This window comes from Lonchura striata, chromosome 20, assembly GCF_050655825.1.
Source record: "Lonchura striata isolate lonStrDom1 chromosome 20, ASM5065582v1, whole genome shotgun sequence".
Lineage (NCBI taxonomy): Eukaryota > Metazoa > Chordata > Aves > Passeriformes > Estrildidae > Lonchura > Lonchura striata.
The window spans coordinates 6,390,493-6,409,947 of NC_140722.1; the positions used below are offsets into that span (position 1 = coordinate 6,390,493).

Sequence of the window (19,455 nt, forward strand, 5' to 3'; positions counted from 1 at the left end):
CCTCAGCAAGAAATACTTTATTTTTTTTCCTTTCCAGTACAAACAGTTTTTCAGCTTTTAAAATCTGAACAAATAGACATGGTTTTAAAAACAATAGAACACAGTCTTTTAACAGGATCAGTTATCAACCGCCTTAGGAAGCTGCCCATGCAAGGACAATCCCATGGCCAGTAATTCCTTACTCTGCAAGCAATTTTTAAAAAATGCCCAGTTTTTTACAAAGTTCCTTTCACTTTTTAAACATGAATAGCTGAGAACTGAAAATAACAAACTGTCCATAGCTTCAAGTGACTAGTCAGGAATAGTCTAAACATAGCACCATTTTCCAGAAGGTCAGACTTCTTCATTGTCCTATTTCTGTTATGGCCAGTCCTGGCTCCCTCTTTCCTGGGGAAGTTGTTCCTGTTCAGCCACTCTAACCCAGCCCTGGCTGGGGAACAGGGAGCCTGGCCCTTGGCTTGGTTTCCTCTTTGGTTTTCTCCCTGGTGTGACGGGATGGCAAAGGGGCTTAGGCAGGATGCTCCTCCTGCAGGGTGAGGGCTCCCCTGGCCCATCACAAAGCACTCAGGGTTGGCTTGAGACTCCTTCCTTAGGCTGGAGGAAAAAATTAGGTTTTGTTGTCAAAGGGCAGGTTTTGCAGGATGCCCAGTGGCAGCAGGAGGTTGTTCCTCAGCTGGAGAAGTGTCTCAGCAGCTGGAGAAGTGTCTCAGCAGCTGGAGAGTAGCTCCAAATCAGCAAAGCCCAGAGCAGTGAGAGTGAATTCTGGTGCTGTGAGCTGGCAGGGCTGGGCAAGTGATGGGAGGGCCATGTGTCCTCTTTATGCTCCCACAGATCATGCTCCTCTGGAAGGGGACTGAGCTTTTACTGCCTCAGGGGAACATGGTGTGGCTACTGGGCTCAGTGATCCCTGTGGTACTCCCTAGCCTGCAAGCATGTTTAAGGGAGCTCACCCAGATGTTCTGGGAGAGAAAAAGTGCCCAGATGTGTAACAGCTTCTGTGCAGCCACTGGGTGTCAAGGTGCCAGCTAGCAATTCCCCGGTGTGGCCGGTGAGGGTTAGGAGGGTGGCTGCCCCTGGGTCTGCACTGAGATTACCAGGGGCGGTGTGTGCAGCAGTGCTGAGGTGCTACGAGGGGCCAAGGTGAAGGGATAAAGGAGAAGACACTTGTGTGAAGCCCACAGAGACTTCATTCCAGGGACAAGTGCCAAGGAAAATGGGATCCGGCTACAGTTTATAAAGGGTGTGGGTGTGAAGGGGTGGCAACATGGGATACCAATGGAGACAGATTACAGGAGAATCACATCATGGGTTACAACAAATGGGGAAAAGACAGGGGAGGGGAGAAGCCTCGGGGACCAGCCAACTATGAGAACATGGGTGACAGACAGGGAATCTTCCAGAACCAAATGGGGTCGGATACAATGACAGACAGGGGAGGTGGGCAGCACAACCTGGATTGACACATCTATTTAAGGGAAAGAGGGGAGGAACAGGGACACTGGCACTCTGAGGGATAGCCGAGTGGTGGGAAAACTGAGGAGTGAAGAACCTGGGAGAAGCCATTGTGAGGGGAAGGAATGGGGATACAAGGAACAATACCAACTGAAACTTCCTAGCATTAAACTCCTAACGCATATAACAAAACTTTGTGAAATCCTACAAAACGCACACCACCACACAGATGCATCTCTGCTGGGAGCTGCTGCTGGTTTGTACTAGTCAGAGCACAGAGCTGCTCCTTTATGCAATCGGGGCTCAAGAAGGGAATCATGGTGCAGAAGAACAGGGACAGCCTGGTGAGGGTGACAGGCACTGAGAGCCAAAGGCTGGCTGGTGTGGAAGGCTTCATGAACTACAATGCTGAGAGAAAAGTATGTTCCTCTGCTATGGATGGAGGCTCTTTAATTTCCTCCTCATCCCAGTAATGAAGTCCCCATTGGCTGATCAGCGGAGGGTGCCCATGGTGGGCTCCTGGGGACAGGTGGATTCTGTGTGCAACAGCTCTGTAGGGCAAGGCTGGAGCTGCTCAGGAACATGGACAATGTTTTGCAGCCTGCCTATTTGTAGGAAACCAGAGTCAGCCTGGGTAAATTATGTGAGTTTTTCATTCTGAGCTGAGGACAGGTCTCCAGAGGTGTTCTCACAGATGCCCTGCCTTGTTCCACATTGGTATTGGTCCCAGGGCTACTGGCATCCCAGTGGGATCAGAAGAGCATGAAGAGGACACAGGCTCCTGCTCCTCCACTGCTGCACTCCCACCCTGGAGCAGCTGTAACTCCCTTGCCTGGGATGAGATGATGGAGTTCACAGTTTAAGCAATTAAACAGGAGAGAGCCAGAGCTGGAGGACAGGACTGCTCTGTGCCCAGCTTGATCTCTGCAGAGACCTATGGACACAGCTCTCCTCAGGGAAGACACGTGTTTTCCATCACCATCATGTCAGTCCCGGGTGTAACCAGAGAGCCCAGCAAAGTGGGATTGCAAAGCCCCCAGAACCACGGGGCTCTCTCCCAACACTGCTGCCACAGCTTTTGACTGCTCAGTGTGGTCTTTGGAATATGGCAAAGGATATGGGGGCAGCATTAGGAAACTGGAATCAGATAGGCACCATGACACAGGATTGTTCAAAAATATACATACACATACCATATATATATATATATATATATATATGCATATGTGTTTTCCTAATGCACACCCTCATATGCTCCATAAGGCATATGCATCTACATGGAGGAGGGAGCATTATAAATGGATTTACCATACACAAGGAGGGCTGCCATCTCGGAGAAGGGAAGCCAGTTCCCGGAGGGACGTGTGAATACGTGTGTTCTTTGAAATCAACAATTCCTGTGGTGAGTTTTGTTCCCTGCAAGGAACCCTGGCTCTACTCAGTCTTTGAATTAAGATGCAGGTGGTCTTTAGCTCAGAGAAACTATTCCTCAGCTGATAACTACATGGTTCTATTGTTCAAGAAATGATAAATCCACAAAAGTAAAATGAAAAAAAAAAAGTTTCTGCCTCCAGCTTACTCTTGAATTGTCCTTCTTGAGTCATCAGCCCAGGACCCAAAGAAACACCCCCAGCCAGGAGGGAGTGACACTGCTGCACCAGGGTCAGGACAGTTGCTGAGCATCAGGAGGGGAGCACCAGCATGGTGGAGTTAAGGAGAAGTGGGACCAACAAGATTAGGGGGAAAAAATGTAGCAGCTTTTCATAAAAAAATTATCCCAAGAACTGTTGTCACATTGGAGCGAGTCTGTGTGATATAATTTAATCCTGTCCTTCACAGCAGGAGAAGGAAGACACGTGGCATGGCAGTGTGGCTAATGCTGCCTCCTCTCCGCCTTCTCCTCCAAGTGCCCGACCTGTTCCGCCAGCTCAGAGACCTTGGCTTGGCAGTCAAGCAAGTTGTCCTTCAGTCCTGTTATTTCCTGAGAGTGGGCAGCCAGTGTCCCGTTCATGTGGTCCATGTAGTCCCACAGACTGCCCGTGTGTTTCTCCAGCTCCTCCCTGATGTCGTCCAGGCTGCCGGTGATGGCCCCCAGCCTGCCGCAGGCGCTCTCCACCCGCGCCACCCGCTCGTCAAAGTGAGAGACCTCCTGCTGCAGGCTGTGGGCCACGTTCTTGCAGGAGCTCAGGTCGCTGACAATCCTGGCTTTGAGCCGCTCCAGGTCTCCCTTGAGGTTCAGGACACGGCGGTTGCTGAAGAAAAGCTGGGAACCTTGGTCGTTGACTTTCTCCTGGATGGAGTGGACCTCATCCTCAATCTTCCGCTCGTGCTCATCTAGTGAGGAGTTGACGTGTGTTACGGAGTCTGAGTACTGGGAGACGGAGTCCTTGAGCCCTGTCAGAGACTTGCTTACAGTGTTCAGGTTGATTTTTAGCAAGGTGATCTCCCCTTGCAAAGCTCCTGATGCTTCCTCCTCGATTCGCCGCTGGATCTCCAGGATGGTGGCGTTCAGCTTGCGCAGGAGGTCATAATTGCTGTCCATCCGGAGGAGCAGGTCCTGGTTCTTGTTCTGGCAGTCCTCGATCTCTGTCCGAAAGGTCTCCACATCTTTGGAGGCAGAGGTGCAGCCCAGGGAGCAGGTGTTCTCCAGCGTGATGAGGCGATTCTGCAACACCTCCAGTGTTTCATCTGTCCGTTTCCTCATGCTGGCAAGCTCCCCTTCCAGCACAGGCACCACTGCTCCGTCCATGCCCATGGGAGAACTGACATTGTTCAGCTCCCCCACGATGGTCATGAACCTGTCCTCCAGGGTCTGCATTTTGTCTTCAAAGGCAGTCCTCATGCCATCCACCTCTGCCACCACTGCGCCTTTCATGCTGTCCTCTATACCAGAGCAGCAGCTCCCAGTTTCTCTCTCTGTAGCATTGAGCCTGGCTTCCAGGTCCTCAAAGCGCCCTTCAAAGAGGTTCCCTAGGGTGACAGTGGAGATTTCTCCATCCAGGCGTGAGTGCAGATTCTTCTGGGACTCGGAGATGCTGTGAAGGCCTTTCTCGAGGATGTTCATGCGATCGGTGAGGTAGTCCAGGTTGCTGCAGCAGCTTTCCACCACCGTCAGCCCTTGGATTTGGGTCTCCAGCTGAGAGATCTCTTTCTTGATCTCCAGCTCCTTCCCATCCAGTGTCTGCTGCAGCCGCAGGTTGGCAGCTTTCTCCTCCTCGCACTGCTGCCGCACCTCTTGGATGCGGAAATCACACGTGGTCTGGATCTTGCCCAGCTTCTTCTCGAAGCCGTCGAGCAGCTCTCCACGCAGGTTGCTCAGCCTCGTGTCCACATACTCCTCCAGCAGGTCAATGGACGTGAGGGGCGAGGGCCGGGCAGATTCCAGCAGGTGCTTGATCTGCCCGTCGTGGTCCAGGACCATGCCCTGGACCTCGTGCAGCAGATCTGCCTTGGTTTTCAGCACGTCGCTCACCTCGGTCACTTTGGTCAGGATCTCCCCTACGGGAGGGTACGTGGCGATGTCGGCTTTGTCTGCCACATCCACCAGCCCGTCGGGAATGATGCCAAAGCCCACGGATGAGTCTGGCGTGCCCGGGCTGTTCATCAGGGAGCCGATCATCTTGGTGGTGTCCTCCTGGATGGCCAACCGCAGGCGGTCCCCCAGCCCGCTCACCATGGTGTGCAGGCTGTCGTAGGACTGGGAAAGGCGCCTCACCTCCTCCTCCAGCCGATCCAGGCGGTCCCCGAAGAGGCCAGGCAGCTTCCTGCCTGCACAGGGAAAGAAATAGAGAGGGCACAGTGAGGGCTGTGGTGCTCCTGCAACTTCCCTCCTTCGAGTCCTTTCCCATAATAACCTTGTGTCCTGCCCTCTGTTATTGTCATTTCAGCAAAATCTCAGCCCACACCTCTCCTAAAGCTATCAGGAAACCCTCTTTCCTCTTGGGATCCAGCCCTCTGTCCCAAGTTCAACAACAGGTGATGACAACAGCCCAGAGAGCTTCATCTTGAGATGCACCCTATCAACCCCATAATTAATGGGAAAATGCTCTGAATCAATGAGGAAAGGCAATTTTGAAGCTGCATGTTTTAAAAGAAACAAAATTTTAAAAGCAAATGGTTCTCAAAGCAATCAAATGTCAGGTCTCTGATAGAAAACATGTCACCAACTGAATTTTTGCCAGATTCATGCTCTGCTCTGGAACAGAGAGAACCTGGAGGTTTGAGTGCATGACAGTGGTGTGGTGACCTGGGGACATGAAGTAAGATCTCACCATATTGATTCTTCTTTGGTCCTGGAAACAGGTCAGGATGGCTTTTGGGATAGGGAGGAAGTCTGGGCATTGGAAACATCTTTTGCCCAGGGGGCATTTTAGGGCTGGGATGCTGGGGCAGAAGGCCAGGCTGGTCTGTTGGGCTGTCATGGCACCCTTCTCCCATGAAGCCTGGGCAGCACCTCCAGGACAGCTCGGTCACTGTCTTGTATCCAATCTTGTATTTGGGCCTGAAGAAGGTGCGGTACCTTGCCAGGAGAGAGAAAACAGTTTAGAGAAGGAACCTCAACATCAAGCAGTAGAGCAGGGTCAATAGAGCAGGGTCACAGTCCTGTTGGATGTGGGAGATCTGGGCACATGGGGAAGCCTGGCTGAAACCCTTGTGCTGCACCTGCAGACCATGGCCCATCTCCTCCAAGAGCTCTTGCTGCACCATAGATCAGTGCAGCATTACAGTGGGGTTCTGGCCGAGTATTTTTTAACCTGGGGTACTGTGTTGATTTAGAGCTGCAGCTCTAATGTATTGCTGCAGTCCCTGGCCTCAGAGGTGACCACTGTGACAGATGCCACACTGTTTGGCAACTTCTGGCCAGCAGAGCACAAGATGAAATGATGGAACTGATTTCAAGAGCCCTGCAAGCTCACATCGCTTCCAAGAGGGAAGTGGACTGCTTGTAAAAGTGGCTTGCACTTTGAATTTACCTATAGAATTTCCTAGTGGGATCAAAAAAATCCTCTTCTCAACTGTAATCCTGTCTGGAAGCCATGAGAGCTGAAATACCTTTGGAAAGGTGTTTTCTCTCTGTGTGCAGGGCATCAGTTTGCTGGGAAGCCTAAAGGGGCTTAGGCTGGCCTGGTGAGTGTCTCCAGGGTGGTGCTGTGAAGTGCATGGAGGGATGGCTCTTTACAGTGCCTCCTGCCCCAGCTGGGATGCCCTGGGAAGTGTCTCCATCACGAATTTGGGTACTACAGCATTGGTCCTCCCATAACCAGCACACAGGGTGCAAGCCCACCTCACACCTTCTCCCTCTGCTCTCGCTCTGGATGGGGTCCCATCAGCCGTGGGGGAGGATTCAGCTGCTCCCTGCTTTCCTGTGAGGCAGCAGTGATGGAACTGGGCCCTGCTGGCCCCTCTGCTCCCCCACCAGCTGAGCTGAGCTGTACAGAGCTGAACATGGCACTTTTCTCACCCCTAAATACCAAAGCTTTAAGCCTGCCTTTTGGAAATTTCCAATCTGAATTTACCAGGGCCTGAAAATCTTGAAGTTTGCTTTTCGCAACAACACACACCATCAGCCTCTTGTTCTTCTCCAGCATGTTCAGCAGAAGGTCTTGGAGGAGCAGCGCAGCCATCCGTGCTGCAGAGAGGCTGCAGAAGGCACTAATCCATCAGTCAGGGCAGCACATGGGGCTGATTCCCTGCCACCCATGTCCTTGTCTGAATCCACAGTGTCTCCAGCCCAGGCTGCAGCCCCTGGCAGTGCTGCTGCCACACGGTTCCCAGCGAGATACAGCCACCTCCATACACACCACAGGGCAGGGGCATGAACCAAACCCAAGGCCTCTGCTCTTTGAATCTCTTCAAAATTTCTCAACATCAATTTCCCAAAGGGACAGTTTCAAAACAAGCTCTCCTTATTACACCTCTTCACAGATGCTGCTGAGTTTCAATGATCTTTCCTTCTGTTGTAGTGTGTAGAAACCTGCCTGGATGTACCATGGGAGATTCCTGATCCAGACACTGTCAGGGGGTGAAGAAAGGAGGAGGGTGGCATCCACAAGGCAGAGCACCTTCTCTGTGTCATCCCAGCACCTTCTCTGTGTCATCCCAGCCTCTGCAGAGGAGCTCAGAGCCTTGGGCACCTCCAAATCTTTCTACCCCTGCTCCAAACAACAGCAAGGGGAAGTATTTGCAGCCAGCTGCACAAACATTTGCTGATGGCCCTGGCACGTGGAAAACTCATGTTCCATTTTGTCCATAGATGCAGCATCTGAGGCTCCGCAGAAAATTCAGCTGTGGCTCCATCTGCCCTCAGAAAACACTCTGGTTTCACCCTGCCTTTGTTTGAAGGAGTCAAACAGGACATCGTGGAGATGGGAGAGGCTTTGGAGATCTCCTTCATGGGTACCAGCAGCTGCAGGATGTCCTGACGTCCCCAAATGCTGCTAAAACACTTGTGATGGGAAGAACAAGTGAGCGAGTGGGTCTGGCTGCCTGTCTCCGCCAGGAGAGGATGTGAGCAGAGCCCATGGCACCACTGGGACATGGAGAGTCACAGCCAGCTGCCACAGGATGGGTGCTAAGCTCTGACAAAACCTTCTCTCATCCCAGTTTTCCTCTGTGCTCAGCTCTGCTCCACTCCTCCAGCCTGGGGAGGATGCAGAGAACAGCTTTTCCACACGGAGCAGCATCCCTGGAGGGTGGTGAGGCACAAAGCCCTGTGTCTGCCCTGCACCACGGGTGGCTCCAGCTGTGGCACACTAAAGTGTTTCCCTCCAGCACTGACGAGGTGGTAGAGTTTTGCAAGCATTTTCCTGGAGCAGGAAGCATTGAGCCATCCCCAGCCACAAGCTCCATTTCCTTGTCCTCGTAGCCAGGTTCTCACTAAGTTGCCATCATTCTGCCACATTGCAGATCCATGACAAACTGCCTTCCTACACACCTGCACAGGCACCTTCCCACTTCCCATGATTTCCAGATTTATTTCTGAATCGTTGAATATCCTGAGTTTGAAGGGACCCATAAGGATAATTGTGCCCAGCAACTGCACAGAACACCCCCAAAAATCACACCATGTGCCTGAAAGCATTGTCCCCATGCTTCTTCAGCTCTGTCAGGCTTGGTGTCATGATCAACTTCCCTGGGGAGCCTTTTTCAGTGTTCACCTGGGTGAAAACCTTCTCCTGATATCCAATCTAAACCTTCCCTGACAGTTTCTGAGGAGGGATAGAACTCCCTCTCCCTCCTGACAGATCCCACCTCGCCTCCTCCCAACACCACTGCCCTGCCACTGACTGCCATGTCCAGAAAAAGTCCTTCAGCCCCTTTCACTGCCCTCTGGAAAGTGGGCTCATGGTCAGAAAGGTGGCACAGGAGATAAAGGTCCTTGGGAGGGGAAGGGAGCCATGCCCCAGTGTCACCCATACTCACAGCACTTTCCCTGGGCACTTGGGTCCCCAGCTGCACTTGTGGTACTCAGCCTTGACGTAGCTCTCGGCCCCGTCCTGCAGCGTGCACGTCACATTGCGCTGCACCACGTAGGCACAGTAGCTCCTGGGGGAAACACAGCGAGGCACTGTCACCCCCTGCCCACAGACAGCAGTGCCTGCACTGCCAGGCACTGCCAGTGAGGTGTGGGGACAGGAGCTGGAAGGAGCCCCCCAGCTCGGGCAGCTGCTAGGGAGGGGCACCACAACCATGCTGCAGGAGTGGGGTTCCTGTCACAGTCACAGCCATGCTGTCACCAGTGCTGGTGGTGTCCCCAGAGCTGGGCTGTGCTTGGCACAGTATGGACTGTGTGGTGAGACAGGCTGTGAGGACAATCAGAATCCCAGCAGCAGCAGTTGCAGGAGTAGCATCCCAGAAATAGCTCCAGCAGTGCCTGGCAGGGGTGGTCTATCCTGCTGCAGCTCCTGGAGTGCTACCAGTGCAGGACCCAACCCAAAAGCCTTCAGCCCTTGCTGTGGGTGCTGCCACAGACAAGGCACAGAGAGGAGATGCTGCTCCAGCACCATGGGTCCCTCCATCAGGGAGGCAGGGACACAGAGTAGATCTGTGGTGGAGGCTGGAAACCCCCTCAGAGCTCCAGGACAGTGAGTGCAGAGAGTCTCTTCCCTCCTGCCATCCGCCTGCAGCTGAGTGCCACCGGTACCAGTCAGCTTTCCTGAGCCAAGAGCAAAGCCAGGCGCTGAGGATGGGCTGGCTGGGAGGAAGGCAGCGTGTGGGAAGGATGGAGGACTGCTGGTAGGACAGATGGAGGCCAAGGCTGCTCCAGCTGAAGGCAGGGCTGCCGGCAGGAGCAGATGGACTTGGTCCACAGAGGCAGGGACAGCAGGGATGTGTGGTGAGGCAGGGATTAAGGGCAGGGGAACGTGGCAGACGGCAGAGCGGGAGGAGAGGAGGGCACAGGCCCACGGTGCAGAGCAGAGCTGAGGCAGGAGGTCAGCGGGATGGAGCAGATGGGGCAGCGCAAGCTGCAGGTGCGGAGAGGTGTTCAGTGAGGCGGGAGGATGTGGCTTCCCCTGTGCCAGCTGGGGGGTGGTATGGATGGGTAGGGAACGTACTTTGTCTTCACCTGTTTGCCATCAGTGCTTGTCCCTCCTTCACTGATCTTTCTCCACTCAGGGTGAGCCAAAGTGCTGCTGCTCTGGCCCCTGAGTGTGACATGGGGGGCTGGGGGAGGGCTGTGCACACACACCCTGTGCATGCGTACACACACAAACATTCAAACAGGAGACACCATAGCCCTTCTTACCAAACCCTTCTGCTCCATCCTGACAGTCACAGTCCCTTTCCTGTACCTCCATCTGCTAGAAGTGCCTCAGCATCATCTAGACTATCACGGCAAGCCCATGAGAGCTGGGCTGAGGCCTTGCAGCTCGTTTCTGTGCTCAGCCCCGAGGCTGCTCTCCACAGGCCATGTGATGGCCATGCCAGGGAACTCTGACTGCATCCCAGCCTGAGACCAGGCAGCTGAGCTGCAGCAACCCCAGCTGCCTCCCAGTGCCCCCATTCAGAGACCCTGAGCAGACTGCACCATCTCCAACAGCCCACCCAGGGCAGGAGCTCTCTTTGTGAAGCAGCAAGGTGTGAGCAGGGTCATCCTCCCTCCAAGCCTCTCTCTGCTCCCTTCCAGCAGGGATGCCCTGATCCCACATCCCCAGCACATCCCACTTGCTCCCTCCAGGAGCTGCAGCAGCACAGCCACCCCAGCCCTCTCTGATCCCCTGGGATGGGCACACCACTCCCATTTGTGACTGGCATTTCCTGCCCAGACCTGAGCAGCTCTGCCCTGGCAAGGGGCTGCCAGGCTCAGAGGATGAGCAGGGCACTGTGCTGCTCCCTGCTCCTCAAGTGACTCATTAATCCGTGCACAGGACCACAGGAGAAGGAAGGCTGGCCACTTCTCTCAGCTGGAGGCAAGGGAGTTCATGTATGTGTGTGGAAACTTAGGATCACTGTCTATCCATGAATCCAGGACCTGCTTACAAACACACCACCAGCTGCCTCTAAGTTAGCTGGTAGTTAATGCAGGCAGATCTACTAGCCACTACTAATAAGCCCTGCCTACCTGTGACTGCTCGGGTTAGTGGGTTCTGGCTCACTCTCCCTCTCAGAACCCCTTCCCTTCTCACACACCTGTGGCAAGCAGTTTTATAGCTCCAGCCTGATGTTTTTAGAGTGAGCAGCTGGAAAATGTTATGGGTTTTTGAAAGCTCTCACTGGCACTGCCAGTATTGTTCATCTCTAGTGTTACTTTATTCGTTTCAGCTTGTTTGTAACCCCACATCCTCCCTGTTTCATAGGAGCCCGGCAGAAACTGCTCTAGCAAACAAGCAGAGAGGAAAGCAACACCCCCCTCTCCACCCCCAATGTAACAGCTCTTATGCAACTGAACGGAAAAAAGTCTACAGTTTGTGTAAAACCCACATTCCTCACTGCCTGAGCTTTCCAGGTTTCTTGAAAACGTATTTAAACTCCAGTGTGTATGTATTTTACAAGCAATTCCCTCCAAACCAAGCTGTTTTCACACGTAGGTCTGTGCGCTGCCGTGCTCCCCTCCCGCACATCGCCCCCCGGCCCCCGCGCCGATGTCACGCAGGGCAGGTACACGCACCTTCCCCAAAACCGCACACGGGCACCCCCATCCCCGCCTCCTCCAGCCCCGTCCCGCACCGCACACGTGTCCCCAGCCCTGGAAATACAACTCCCAGACCCTCCTCTAGATGGAGGGGGCCACCGAGACATTCGGACAGTGCCGCGCTGCCGCCAGCCCTCGCTCCGTACCGGGCGGATGATACGGAGCGAGGGATGCCGCGGCCGGTACCCAGGGACTCCTGCCCAGCCAGGGATGCCCTGGGGAAGGTACCCACGGTCAGCACCGGGGTTTGGGTACCCGCGGCAGCCCGTCCCCCGAGGGTGCTGCCCGGAGAGCCCAGACGCGTGGCCGGTGCCCGGCGGCCGCGGTCAGCTCCCGGTAAGGGATGGAGCCCCGGCTCGGTGCCCGGGCACGGCGGCTCCCGGTGCTCTCCGGATGGGTTGCGCGGCCGCGGCCGGAGGTCGCTTACTTGTGCTTGCCCACGGGCTTGCCGGGGCCGAGCTGCGGGCTGGAGCCGGCTGTGTAGAGGCTGTACCTGCCGCCGTAGGGCAGGGGGGCGGCGGGGGGGTAGAAGGCACCCTTGGCGTCGGCGAGGGCCAGCAGCGTCCCCAAGGAGAGGCAGGCGAGCAGCGCTCCGCGGCGGCGCAGCGCCCGCGCCCGCCGCATGGTCCCGGCGCTGGAGCAGGATGGGATGGGATGGGACGGGAGGGGACGGGACGGGACGGGATGGGATGGGATAATGGGATGGGATGGGATAACGGGATGGGATGGGATAACGGGATGGGATGGGACGGGGCGGGACAGACGCAGGGCCCCGCCGGGACAGCGCTGCGGAGGGGAGCGGAGCGCCGCCCGCTGCGCCCTGCCCGGCCCCTGCCCTGCCTGTCGCTGTCGCTGTCGCTGTCCCTGTCCTTGTCCCTAGCCCTGCCCGGCCCTGCCCGGCGGCACACGCCGCTCCGCCGCCCGCCCGTCCCCTTTTGTACGGCGGCGGCGGGGGCGGGCCGCGCTCCTCCTCCCGCCCTCCCACGGCCGCCGACCCCGGCCCCGCGGGCGGGGAGACAAAGCGAAGCCCCCCGACCCCCGTTCTCCCCCCGTGCAGCCCCTGCCAGCGCTGCTGCAGCGGGCGGAGCTCGCCGCCGACCCCGGCGGGGGCTGCGAGGGGCTCCCACCCTCTCCCGGCCCCCTCTTCTCCCCTTCTCCCCTTCTCCCCATGCCCCATCCCTGCGCACTGGGCGTTTGCCCCACGGGGTAGCAGGTGCAGCGGGCTCTGAGCCCTCTGGTTCCCCCCAGTCCCCAGCTCTGCCCCGCTTCATCCCGGAGCACAAGCGAGACAAAGGCCGAAGCGACCCTAACTCTGTGCTGCTGGAGATTGGCAGCTGTCAATCATGTCAGTCATGTCAATCATACGGCTGGCACCAACCTGGTGCATCGAGCATCTCCCAGCGAACCAGCCCCTGCAGGAAGGGGGAGAGGGAAGTGGTGCTGTTTTGGAGCCCTCCCCAGATTGTGGCTTTGGCTCCAGGCTCCAGGAGTGAGGGGGGAGTCGCTCACCTTTCCCTGCAGAGCCCCGGATGTCCCATAGCCCAGCACATTTCGCCTTTCATGGCTCTGGAAGGCATGTTTGTGTCTCCTTGCCATGCTGCCCTGCAGAGATCCCTGCTATCCCACACCCCGATGCCCCCACCCACAGGTGACCCACTACAGGGTGCACCCTGAGCACCCTGCCCTGCCCTGCCAGCCCTCCCCAGGCTCCACACCATTAACCACAGCAGTCCAGGACCCTTTGTGTGAGCCACGGCTGTTAGATAAGGGGGAAAAAGCCCCCACCTGGGGCACTGGGCATTTTGGGAGGGGGTAACATCCCTGGTGCTACCCAGTGGAGGTCATATTGAAGCCCTGCAGAGGAGCAGGGAGCAGGAAATTTTGTGATATATGCAGGCAGTTACACCCTTGAGCATCCCACCAAAACCTCACCAGAGGTTTTTTTTATGAGACTCCTCAGAAGCCAAGGAAGCACCATGACAAGGTATGCCATGCTTCTCCGAAATTCTTGGAGGAAAACAAGAAGTGGCTAAGAAAAGGTGGTTGTGTGAAATTCCAAATGAAGGAGTGAAACCTGCTGCTGGGGGAAGGAGGCATCAAGGCTTGGGCTGAGACAGAGATGATAAGACACTGAGACAAACGGCCTTTTTCAGTTAAAATGTGTCTTTGGCTCGGTCTGAGGTGAGTACAGAAACATTATCAGAAGAAAAATCCATCAGAAGGCTGAGCTGGGAGAGGCAAGCTGGACAGACCAGGCAGAAAACCAAGAGGAGGAAGCCTGAGCACTGAAGCAGCGCATCCTCTTGGTTCAAGCTGCTGCAGGGTGTTGCTGAGCCGCCCTGGCCTGTCAGGCTGCACCCCAGAGGTGCTGCAGCGTGGTTTGTACGTGGTACATTTGGCAGCACATGAAGCAATCCTCCTCCAGCTGGTGCATTGAATCGTTCCGCTCCACTGGGATGCTGCAGGAGGGATGGTCCACAAGCAATTCTATAAAACCAAACAAAAGCCGACCGAGCCTGCCTGCTTGAATGCTGGATGCCAAAGTGGAGAACGAAGCTTGAGCACAGCCTTAATTTTTTTTCCCTGTGCGCAGGGAGTGTGAGCCAGTTCTAATAACAGCATGCTGCACGTGTGTGTCTGAGGCCTCCGGAAAAAAACATCTGGTGTTGCAGGGTTTCAGAAAGAGCCCTTGGCCCCAGCCCTGGAGCTGTGCTGTGCTGAATGGGCACCACGGGGCTGAGGTAAAAGTGCTCGTTCATTCTCACCAGCTTGGCTGGGAAAGGAGGGGAGGTGGGAGCCATTGCTCGTGGGTGGGTGTGTCTGCCTGGCTGGCACTGCTGTCCAAACCCACCTTTGAAGCACCAAATCCCTTTCTGCCAGATTTCAGAGTGAGGCAGGATCCTCAGAGATACTGAATCCCATTTTCTTGTTCTATTGTCTAATTGTTTATGAAAAAAGACATCCGAGTAGACAAGAGAACGCCAAACTTAGGTCCCAGCTGAGGAAATGGATTCATCATCAACTCTTTTGTAAGACATCAAGGAATCCGTACAGGAAAGAGCCATTATGGGTGCCCCAAATAATGGGGAAAACTCTCATGTGCCCTATTAGCTGTGAGCTAATCCAGCCATGAGACACAGAGCAGCAGGAAGCTGGGATTTGTGAAGTTGCTCTTCTCAGGGAGCAGCTCAGGTTGAACTCTCTGGTGCTCAGCTGTGCTTCTGCCAGTCCCCACCACACTGCAAGTGCTGGCCAGGCACAGGAGGGTGCCCATGAGGAGCCTGGCATGGCAACCTGGCTTTGGAGAGGTCTCATGTGGAGAACCAACAGGAGACTCCTTTCTCCCAGGGCATCCTCCCAACCTTGGCATGTCCCAGGGCTGATAGAGAAGATGCCAAACCCCATCTCCCAGAGCTGTGAAGTACATGCTGAGCACTGAGCTCTCCAGCAGGATGGAAGGGCTTTGCCACACTGAACGTCTGCCAGAAGGCTCTGCAGAGCTGCTCTCTGGTCAGGGAGCACCAGCCCCTGGTGCTTCCCAGAGGAAAGGTCTGCTTTCTCCCCTGGCTTTACCTGGAGAGTAAAGGGGATCAGATCAGAGCTGCTGCAGCTGCTCGAATCTGGATGCTGGGAAAACCCTACCCACAGGGATCTAACCAGGAGGGTTGTGTCCATCGGTGATTCCATATGAGCACATCCTACAATGGCTCACCATGTGCCTAGGGAGCTTCCCTCTCCACTTGGACTATCAGGAGCTGATTATTTTGGTTCCACCTCTCACTCCTGCACAGCTATGCTCCAAGCCACTCCAGAAACAAACAGGTAGTTTTTCCTACCAAGGATCCAGAGGGAACATTATGCAGGACACAGGAGGCACCCAGAAGCAGGAGCTGAGCAGGAAGAGACGAGAACAAGAGCAGAGGCTCTACAGGCAGCTGCTGCCCTGCCCCAGCTCCTGGGGAGGGCTGGGGGAACCACCACGAGGCTAATTTCACAAGTGGATGACACCAAACAGTGACCTGGTCTGCTTCCCATGCTTTTTAATTAACACTTGCATGGCCCAATCAGCTGAGTAATTGCCTCCCTTCATGGGTCAACAAGCCAGCAGCCCCTGACCTCCCATTCCCATCTGGGTACGAGGTTTGGTGCCTGCACAGGGGTGCTGTGTGCTCTTGTACCACCAGACCCACTGAGACAGCAAAAGTGATAGCACAGCCCAGGAGCTCTGCAATCAGCCTGATCTTGGCCAGGACCAGCCTTGCCCACCTTAATGCTGAGCTTTAAATAGGTACCACTGGTGGAAAAACCCCCACCATGCTGGGCAGTAAGAGGGCAGTTGCTCTCTGTTGCCATGGGATAGGAGCAGATTGCAGCAAGGGAAATTTAAGTTGAATATTAGTAATAAAACAGTATCTGCTAGTAAAAATAATATAGCCCTGGAGGAGACTGTATTGAGCCATCTGGAGATTTTAAAGGAAAGGTTAGATAAAAAAAAAAAACCAAACCTGTCAGGACCAATTTGGGGTAGGGAAATGGATTGGATGGCTTCCCAAGAGCTCTCCCAGCCTGAGTTTTTTCCAAGTACAAATTCATTTCCCAAAGTGGCAAGGCAAGAGAGCAGCTCTATTTAGAGGCAGAGTTTCTCCCTAGTGATTCCCACTGGATCAAAGGCATTCCTTGAATTGGCACTCACAGAGGCCTTTTTCTCTTGGCAGCGTGTCTGTGTCTGTGTGAGAAAGGGACCCTTCTGGACAGCCTGGGTTTCCCAGGTGCACATCCATCAGGACCCACTCAGGGCTCATTCTCCCGTGTCACAATCCCTGGGAAGGTCCCACAGCTATCCCACACTGCTTCCCCAGCCCCAGGGAGGGACGGGGACACTGTGTTGCCCAAACTTCCAGGCAGGATGCATGTCCCAAATGCCACGGCAGTGCAGTGGGGTACCAGCTCAAGCAGAGCAGTGATAGTTCTGCAGGTGCTCCAGTTCCCAGCTAAAACTGAGCTCAAAGAAAGTCCACCATGCTCATGATTCAGCGACAGGACTGGGAGCTCTTTTTGGCTCCCAGCACGTGCTTCTGCCACATCCCTGCTCCTTGCTGGGCATGGACCACTTCTCCCATTGGTCTCAACAGGAAGGGGATGCATGTGTGCAGGTAGGAGGCATCCCTGGTGCATCAGAAACCCAGGCAAAGTCACATCTGCCTTGTTTGGAGGTTGCCAGGGCTTTGTTGTGAACTAGCCCCTGGCCGCAGTCCCAGGGCTGTGACTGCAGAGTGTGTCCCCCAAACTGTGGGGTGGGGGCACCTGGGCTCGCCCAGGCTCTGGGGGAAGCCAGGGGCTGAGAACAAAATCCCTTTCTTCGTGGGAAAGTGCAGTGACTTGAAGTGGTCGGGCAGCCTTATCTCTGGTTTCGAAAGGCACACGCTGATCGTTTGTCAAGATTAGCGCGGCGGTGGAAGGGATGGAGCTGTTCCAAATCCAGGCTCACGTCTCTTCCCTGGGCTCACGGCCATTCATAAAAATGCCAGAGCAGCAGCAGCGGCGGCAGCACATACTGGGCTTGTGGTTTAGGGAGGACTAGGAGGGGTCAACCACAGGTTATACAAGCTCTGAGCAGGGAAAAGAATACGCAGGTTGCTTTATTTATATATCCATTAGCATCTTTCCTTCAGGAAAATGTGCAGGGAGACTGGCAGTGGGAGATTTAGCAAGGATGAAGGGGCAGGCAGGAGGTGATGTGCATAAAAAAACTTTCCCCAGCTATGCCAGGATTCCAGGGATGAAAGCATTAACAGGCAACAGCCAAGGAGATGGAGCGGGAGCAGTCCCAGGATTCAGCAGCACACAGGTCAGGGTGAAGAGGATGAAGGCTGAGGAAAGGAGGAGATCACACCCTCCCACTGAACCCCACGTTGATGCTGGGGTTCTGGGAACCTGTGGTGGTGGGGTGCTGGCCCTGGGAGCCCCAAGGAGGGGCAGCCCTGATCTCATCTGAGCAGGAGCCTGGGAATGCTATAAAAGGTTGATGCCAGGGCTAGGGGAGGAGCAGGGGTTTTGTTTCCCAGGGTATCCAGGGTATGAGAGAAAAGGTTGCTCTGTGAGCAGGTAAAGATCTGAGAGAGATCCCTAGGGCAAGAAAAAAGTTAGTCAGCTCCTGCCTACCTGAAAGGATATCCCTGAAGCCAAAGGAAAGTGTTAGAGGGGAAAATGCCTTTGGAGTGCAGGCTTGAGGCTGTGTCAGGCACAGAGCTGTGCTGGCAGGAGCAGAGCTGAAGCCATGGGCTGTGAGGGAAGGTACTGGTGCAGCTGGGGAGCTTTGGCAGGAGGGCTCCTTGCAAGGCAATTCCTGTCCATCCTGCCTCTGCTGGAGAGGGCTCTGGCAGCAGGTCAGGGGCTTGTTCAGCCTGGCTGAGACCATGGGGGTCCCTGGTGCCCTCAGAGAGGATCAGCCATGAGAAGAGGTGCCTGAGATGCTGGATCCATGTATGTGGGACAGGGCTTGGTGCCAGCTCATCCCCAGATAATCACATTATCCTATAGACTCTGCTGTCTGCAGGGTTTGAGGAGCCCTGGCTTTGGGGAATTGTGTGGCTTCAGGGCTCCTGTGTCAGTATGCTCTAAGGACTGTCCCTGGTACACTAAACATTTTCACTGCTTTTGGGCTAAAGAAACATCCCAGAACTGTTTAGATGATCTTTAAGGTGCCTTCCAGCCCAAACCATCTGATATGTTTGATTGCTTCTGCATGGCTCAGCCTGGTCTTTGCAGAGCTGTGCCTTTGGATTTTAGGAAGATCCATATTCTTCCTTATCTGTATGTCCAGCTGAGTCACCTTTGCCTTTCCTGGGAACAGGATGATGTCAGCCACCCAGCAACTGAGTCACAAAACCTCTGCTCAGTGACCTCACTGCTGCGCACAGTGGAAGAAAAGCACCACAGGAGCAGAAAGAAAATACTTTTTAATTTGGGATGTGGGGAATATCGAAGGGCAATAATACAAACAAACTTCTTAGGTGATTTTTTTTTTGTAAATTCACCCACAGGCACCTGGTTCATGCAGGCAAGGGAACGACAGCAAGGCAGGTCTGCTGGGGTGACTTCAGCAAGAGAGAGGGACATGAGGGACAGCTGTGGATACAGGTTTCCCTGTACATGGTGGGCCCACAGGGGTGATGGCCAAGTGCAGAGGCTGCACTTGTGAAGAAACAGCCTGAGGTTTGTCCCTTCTCTCCCATCTCCTGCATTTTAGAGGCACAAGGCACACAGAACTTCCTGGGATGCACCTGCTTGGATGAGGATTGTCCCAATGGCAAATGAATGCTTCTGCGGTGAATGATGGAGAGCAGCCCACCTGGGATTAAGTTATCCTGCACATCTGAATCTGTTTTGTGCCTATTTTTGCCTAGCCATGGACATTTTGCCTGGAGATGGGGTCCTGGGACAGCAGGAAGTTTTTCCATATCTCAGCCCTGCTTTTTCTTGGCTGTGGCCATGACCTGCTTGTTCCAAGCCATGGGCAGCACAGCTCTCCCGTGACCCCAAGCACTGGGTGACTCTGGATATACCTAATGTGGGAACAGCTGGGCTGAAACCCTGCCATCATCCACATCACTTGAGGCAAGGGGATGAGTGGCAGTTATTTTTGGGTTCAAAGAGGGGCCCTTCATGTCCTGTTGCTGCAGCCAGCTCTGCCCCATCCCCTGAGGCGACACCGCAGGCACGCGGGTGCGATGGGGATGGCCATAAATAACAGGTGGTTATTTATGCACAGGGAAGAAAGAGTAACTGATACCAGCTTGGGCTCCTTCCAGACCTGCTTGGAGCTCATGGCTGATACTTGGCTTCACCCTCTTCCCTTTGCAAGCAGCTGT

The 19,455-nt window shown here is 54.8% G+C and overlaps 1 protein-coding gene across 1 annotated transcript; it reads right to left on the reverse strand.

Annotated features, from left to right (window-relative positions):
- EMILIN3 (elastin microfibril interfacer 3) lies at positions 1–12,500 on the reverse strand. The gene is made up of 4 exons (XM_021527892.4): positions 12,012–12,500; positions 8,875–8,997; positions 5,724–5,971; positions 1–5,220 (listed from the first exon to the last, which is right to left on the reverse strand). Exons 1-4 carry the CDS (start codon positions 12,206–12,208, stop codon positions 3,326–3,328), a joined length of 2,463 nt encoding a protein of 820 aa, XP_021383567.3. The 5' UTR covers positions 12,209–12,500; the 3' UTR covers positions 1–3,325.
- Positions 12,501–19,455: the final 6,955 nt, after the last annotated feature.

Bases quoted from the DNA above. Each gene is read 5' to 3' on its own strand.
- EMILIN3 (XM_021527892.4), bottom strand. From the start codon at position 12,208: ATGCGGCGGGCGCGGGCGCTGCGCCGCCGCGGAGCGCTGCTCGCCTGC. The intron at 5,972-8,874 runs GTGAGTATGGGT...TCTCCTGGCAAG, and splicing joins AAGTGCCCAGGGAAAGTGCT to GTACCGCACCTTCTTCAGGC. The intron at 5,221-5,723 runs GTGAGATCTTAC...TTCCCTGTGCAG, and splicing joins ACCAAAGAAGAATCAATATG to GCAGGAAGCTGCCTGGCCTC.